Source organism: Fukomys damarensis, unplaced genomic scaffold (genome assembly GCF_012274545.1).
Source record: "Fukomys damarensis isolate Sample0158 unplaced genomic scaffold, DMR_v1.0_HiC HiC_scaffold_38, whole genome shotgun sequence".
NCBI classification, from domain to species: Eukaryota; Metazoa; Chordata; class Mammalia; order Rodentia; family Bathyergidae; genus Fukomys; species Fukomys damarensis.
This window is the reverse complement of record NW_022900950.1, coordinates 24,965,234-24,971,929: the sequence shown is the minus strand read 5'-3', so window position 1 is coordinate 24,971,929 and position 6,696 is coordinate 24,965,234. Positions and strand designations below refer to the sequence as shown.

Genomic DNA, 6,696 nt, shown 5'->3' with positions numbered 1-6,696 from the left:
CCTGGAGGGGAGCGTGCGGGCCGGCATCGCGGAGGCCGAGGCGCAGGTGGAGGAGCCCGCCCTGCTCCTTGGGGACATTGAGAGGTCGAGCAAGGCCAGCAGCGGACGGGCCAAACCGGGGGACCTGGCCATCTAGCCGTGGTCTCTCCAGACGGTTTTGATACCCTTTTTCTAGAAAACCAAACCAAAGTTCAGTTCAAATCATCAGATCCTGAAATGGAGAGCGCACTGGAGTCCCAGGAGAGTCCCGGGTGGAGAGAATCTATCAATCAGGGCTCCGTATTTAAATGTTTGCTGTTCTTAGCGCTGTGAGTTCCAGCGGGATGATACCAACATTTCTGAGATTGGGAGGTGCGGGCAAGGGGTAGCGAGTAAAGATATTCGCAGCAGTGCAGCAGCCTGGTTGCTGAGGGGCCTCTGGGCTCCCGCGGTCTCTCTGGGTAACTGTTCTGTTGTGATAAAGCGACAGGTGTCTGCAGCCCTTCAGCCCCCGGACAATTGGCTTTTCTGTCGCTAAGCTCACCAAGCCCCTGAGCAGCCCAGAAAGTTACAGACGCACTTAGCTCTATCTCAGCTGGATACTTTTAACTTAGAGTTGAATTTCATTTGGGATATTTGCCAAACTGCACTAAAAAAAGATTCAGAGTGAGTCCACATAGTGTCATCTGAGTTTCTGAAATTGCATGTGAAGCACAGGATGACAAGCTACAGGCTTCATGACAATTGACAAAGAGCAGTTACCCTCCAGAGGTACAATGAGTAGGTCAGGGCCACAGAGGCTGCTGGTGGGAGGCAGGTGGGGACGTGGGGACACTTGAGAGCACTTTGCAATGCTGAGGAAACTGACATAAAAGTGTGGCAGGTATGTCTTAGGTACTTATTTTTTAAATATTTTGTGCTTTGATTTGAGTGGTACAGGTATGCCTATCCCCACCACCATCACCTTCCTTTCAGGAATAACAGTACTGTTGAAAAGGACATGGATTCAGAGGTTGTTGGTTTGTCATACATATTGGTAAAGATTATGAACTTTCTTTTAAAAGAAACTCTTCATAAGTTAGCTAAACCCTATGAGAATTCACAAATAAAAGCAGGGGGAAATTTAAGTGCACTTCAAATACTGGAAGTTGTGAAAATTTTGAGTGAGTCATTAAAAGTTAACTACTGTCACCAGGAAAATCATTTATACAGATGCATCAATGATGAACTACTTTTTTTAAAGAAAACAATACAAAAATAAAACACTTTAAGTTTCCTAACCATTGTTTGTGGGTAGCTGTTTGCTTTCTAAACCATGAATAAGTGTCTGGGATTTATGGCCCTAAGAGTGGTGCTGGTGGTGGGGTCACCCTGCTTTCCACCCACACAGGAGCTGTCCTGGCAAGGAGCTATTTATGTGTGGGTGCAGCTGGAAGAGGATAGAGTCCTCTGTAGGACTTGGCTGCTGTGGGGCTTGGGTCATTCACTTGTGAATTGATAGAAATGTTGAGCCTGTCTCCAGCCACTGTCCCCACCGTTCTCCTCCAACTCCTACTGAGCATTGTCCTTTTTCAGCAGAAGTTCTTTTATTTTCTCATTTAATTCATTTATTTTTATAAATTAATTTCCTGTGCTCACTCTGGCAGCACTTATACTAAAATAATAAATTAAGTTCTTGGTAATTCACTGGGGCCACCCTCTACAGCATACTACCCATTCTGTATTGTAAAGGGAGATACCTAACAGTCTGATGAAGAGTGTGATTTCCAATGCTGAGATCTGTGTGCACAACTGCTTTTGTTTGTGAATCATTGGTGTGGTCTGCTTACCTCAGGATGCGCTTTTATAATCAACCACCTAGATTTGAAAAATGCTAAGTTTCCATATCCTGGAAGCCAAATTAAGCCCTCTAGAAAATAATTTGTATGCCTTTCCTCAGTACTCCTGGCTTATGTGGTTTATGCCTTGGGCCACTGTAGATGCATGACTTCTAACTCATCACACGCAGTGGGTGCAGCAGGACTGATCTCCCCCAGTGAAAAGCATTCTAATAAAAACCTTCCCTCCTTCTAGCAACTGCAACAGTAATCATCAGAGAGCACAAGCCAACTTGCAGGATGAATGTGAACACTTACTTATTTGGGTTTTTGTTTTTTGTTTTTTGGTACCAGGGATGGAACTCCGGTCTTTGTGCTTACAAGGCAGGCGGCAGAACCACTGAGCTAAATCCCTGGCCCTACTTACTTATTTCTTTAGGATCTGTTGTGATAAATGGGAATAACAATAAGCTACTTGTTTATCCACCATTAAATTTTGAATGGGATTGGAAAGTGATAACCATAACTATATTTAGCTTTTCATTTTAAAATTCATATGTTAGGTCTGGGGATTTAGCTCAGTGGTTCTGCTGCCTGCCTTGCAAGCACAGGGACCCGAGTTCAAAAAAATAATAATTTCACTGGTACAAAAAAATATAATAATAAAATAAAATAAAATTCATATGTTCATGAAAATGCCAGTTTAACTGAACACAGCCTAGTCAATACATTTAGTCCATGTGTATAGGAATGTGACATTAGACTCACACACTTAAAAACCACTAATTTATTAAAAAGATTTTACAATAGAGTACATCGCCTATGGAATTTTACTGGCACATAGTATACTGATTTTTTTTTTTTTTTTTTTTTGAGAGACAGGGTCTCACCTTGTAGTTGAGGCTGACCTAGAACTCACTATGTAGCCCAGGCTGGTATCGAACTCACAGTGATACTCTTGCCTCAGCCTCCCGAGGGCTGGGATTACAGGCATGCGCCACCATGCCCGGTGGCTTATACTGATTTCAATTCATATGAGAAATGGAAATATGCCTTGCACTGTGTTGCTATTTGAAGTACCTGTATCTTTTTTTTTTTTCTTTTTCTTTTTTTTGAGACAGGGTCTCACCTTGTAGTTGAGGCTGACCTGGAACTCACTATGTAGCCCAGGCTGGTCTCAAACTCACAGCAATCCTCCTGCCTCAGCCTCCTGAGTGCTGGGATTACAGGTGTGCACCACCATGCCCGGCTGAAGTACCTGTATCTTGAAGGATAGGCTCCTTGTCCCTCATAGGAAGTATGGAATTGCTCTCTAATTAATCATTTTAGGCATTGAAATATGCAATAAAAATAGAACTTGCCTCTCCCTATGGACAAAATTCCAAACATATTTTTTTCCAGCCTGTTAATGATTTGGAAGTTTTATTGACACTAAATTTTTGTTGAGTTAATAGGGAAAATTTAAAATATCTAAGTTTAGTTTAAAATTCAGATGCTATTCCTATTTACACACATGATGTTCAATCCACAGTATACACACAGTTACTTCTTTTTTTTCTTTTTTGTTGTTGTTGTTTTTTTTTTAATTTTTTGGTGCTGAGAACCAAACCCAGGGCCTCATGTTTGCTAGGCAAACATTCTACCACTGAGCTAAATCCCCAGCCTCTCATACAGTTACTTCTTACATCCCTGTTTTTAGAAGTATAGTCACCTTGACACAGTCTATGGTGGTTAAAAAATGTCAGTATCACTATAGTCCCAGGGACCAAATCCATTTTTTTAATTCTAAAATATTTATTATTCACTTTTTAAGATTTATTTTATTGAGTTTTTTTTTTCATAAAATTGACCCAAAAAAGTACCTTAAGTTTCCCAAGAAAAGGGAGAAAAGAGCAAGCCAATCTAGTTCTGATATAGTTTGGCTTTCTTTGATCTGGATAAGTAAGTTGATAGATCATAGCGCTCTTACACAAAAATACCCAAGATAGAAATTATGAATATAATTCAGACATCACTGTATTTAAAATTAACCTATGGGCTGGGCAGGGTGTGGTTCAGTGACCTAACACTTGCCTAGCATGTGTGAGGCCTTGAGTTTAATTCCCTGCCTCTGCAAAAGATAAAAATTTTTAAAATGAGGTGTAAGTCTGTTTTAAGTTTGGGTTACTACTAATACTTCCTGTAGTTCTTCAGTATTAGTGAAGAAAGCCCTTTTTTCTGAAATTTATTCTTTGTAACTTTTTTTCTGATATTTGAAACATTAATTCATGGCTCTCCACCAACAGTAAATACTTCTAGAAAGTACTTAATGATTTAAGAGGGTACTTTTTTTTACAGTGATCAATCAATTCCTGCCATTAGTTCAGGATATTTTAGATATAATGTATGAACCTTATCTGTTTAAAACAGGAAATGGTGGCTGGGGATGTAACTCAGTTGTAGAATACTTGCCCAGTACACATGAAGCCCTGGATTCCATCCCCAGCACTGCAAAAGGAAAGAGGAAAGAAAAGAAAAAGTCAGGGAATGCATTTCTCTTCCTATTTCTGAATTACACAGCAATATTGGGTCTACTCTTTCTAAGATTTCTTGTTGCCTAAACAAATTTTCCTTCACGTTACAAAATGTCATAACAAGACTTTTCCTGGACAGTTAGCTATTTAAATTACCCTAAAAGCAGTGAACTGTTTTTAAAAAGTACTATATTCAAAGATGTTTGGTGTATAAAAGTTACCTCCTATATTTACAAAATTCTTACTAAAACTTGATTTTTGTGCCATAACCTTCATTCCCAGATTATACTATAATTGAAAATAAGCATTTTTCTAAAATAATAAAAAGTGACCTTCAATTTAGATAGATAGTTCTGTTGTTGGTTAATTGTTTTTATTGATAGGGTTCCTGACCAAGTCTTTGTAAGTTTTTATTAAGCAAAAACCTTTTTTCTATAGAAACTTAAGACATTTTTGCTGACTATCCTGTCACTTCTCAGGCTCTTCCCAACTTAAAATATAAATGTTCCCAGGTGTCTGATTTTATTTCAGTCAAAAACAGAGTTCCCACTACACCATTCCTGCTGTAGAAACCCACAAATGGCATTATCTTCAGAGACACAGCAAGAGACCAACCGGGTGTTTTAAAGCCTCTCAGAAACAACACTAGAAACCCAAAAGCCTGCTGTGATGTGGGTTTGGAGAAGGCAGCCCCAGCCATCCAAGCCACACTTGGCAGCTCCATCCCCAGTGGTGGGCAGGTGAGAGCACTTGAGGTAGTGGTGGAACCCAGCTTGTACCCACCAAGAGGGGCCATGGTGAGAGGGACAGAGTGGCCCTGGCTACAGCAGATCAGACAGTTTCCCAAATGAGAAGACTGTGAGGGAAGAAAGAAGGCTGCCTCAGCAGGTCTAGTTTGGCTGCTGGCCGTATAGATAGAGAGGACATGGACCTTAGGTGACTCATGGCAGAGCAGTGGAATCCTTTCCTGTGGCTGTTAAAACACATGACCACAAATGTAGTGGCTTAAAACACTACAAACTGGGATAGGGGTCAGATTCAGTGGTAGCACACTTCCTTAGCATGCACCAGGCCCTGAGTTCAACCCTCAGCATGGAGAAAACATAAAAGATAAACACCAACCAAACAGAAAGCACCACAAGCCAAATAATTCTCCTTTAGCTCTAGAGGCCAGAGGCCCAAAATCATTTCCTCTGGACTAGTGTTGGCATAGGTGGTGCTCGTTCTTCCCCCAGTCTTGGGGAAAGGGACCCTACAAAGGCCACATCTCTTGGCCCATCTCTCCAGTCTTTGCAACTATGGTCACTTCTTTCCTTCACTGTAGTCAATGCTGTCTGTCCTCTCTTGTCACAAGAGGTTATTGGGCCCACCCAGATGTTCCAAGCTGCTCCCTTGCAAGGCCCCTTTTTCTTAGATAGGTCCCTTCATAGGTTCCAGGGGTAGGGACAAGGACACAGTTGAGAGCAGTCTTCATCCTAACACAGAGGGAGTCAAGATCTTAGGTTCTATAGGTGCTTTTTATGACTCAGCTTGAAAGTAATGTGCTGAGCCCTGCCTTTCCTTGACATTTGTATCCAAGACAGTGAAAAATGTGTTTACTAAGCAACCAGGTAATGCCAAGATGTAAGGGTCTTGCTGAGTGGGAGACCTTGATCTGCAGCATTGGACTGAATCCAACTGAAGAATCTACACAGAGATCCAAATGAGAACCTGAACTTGGGTCCAAAAGCCGAGATGGGTCCATACAGGATAGAGCCATGATGACAAGCATCAGCTGGATGTTACTCTGCTGGTAGATCAGGGCCAGCTCAGGCAGCACTGAGGAACCAGGGTCCTCCTGCTCCTCCGCCCCGGAGAGTGCCAGGTTTTGTGAGAGTGACTAACATGGAGGAGCCACCCCAGAAGAAAGGCTGACCATCCAGGGGACACTGTGGGAGGCACTGATGAGGACAAAGCCACAGTGTAAATCATGTCCTGTGTCATCCATATCCACGGAGACATCCAGCACAGTTGGCACCAAGTGGGAGGAATTTGAGGACTCAGAAAGTCCTTGTACCCTCAATGCTCACCCTCCCCATCCTCGCCAGGTCACTTCACCACTGACCCTCGAGCACTGCCACCCAGTGACCCTGAGGATGGGTGGGTTGGCACTTAGCCTGCCAGGGGACACCCTCTGGGACCCTGCCACTCGGTTGTTGCTAATGACTCCTGTCAGACCCCGTGAAAATAGAGCAGTGCCTTGATGGTTCCTTGAAAGAAGGTCAGGGGGAATGAATCCGGACTGAAGATGGGCTTAGCTCACGCCAGTGTGAGAGGCTAGCTTGAAGTTCCATTGAGAAGCAGCAGACCCTGGACAAGGGTCAAGTCCTTGGCTAAGCAGGACTAAG

General features: G+C 42.6%; 1 protein-coding gene across 1 annotated transcript in view; it reads left to right on the top strand.

Moving 5' to 3' along the window:
- Positions 1-1,168, top strand: part of Gja3 (gap junction protein alpha 3) — a 2,203-nt gene extending 1,035 nt beyond the window's left edge. Inside the window, exon 2 of the mRNA XM_010633854.2 lies at positions 8-1,168. Within this exon, the coding sequence (XP_010632156.1) occupies positions 8-136 (129 nt within the window). The 3' untranslated portion in view covers positions 137-1,168. The remainder of the gene's footprint in view (positions 1-7) is intronic.
- The last annotated feature ends 5,528 nt before the right edge of the window (positions 1,169-6,696 follow it).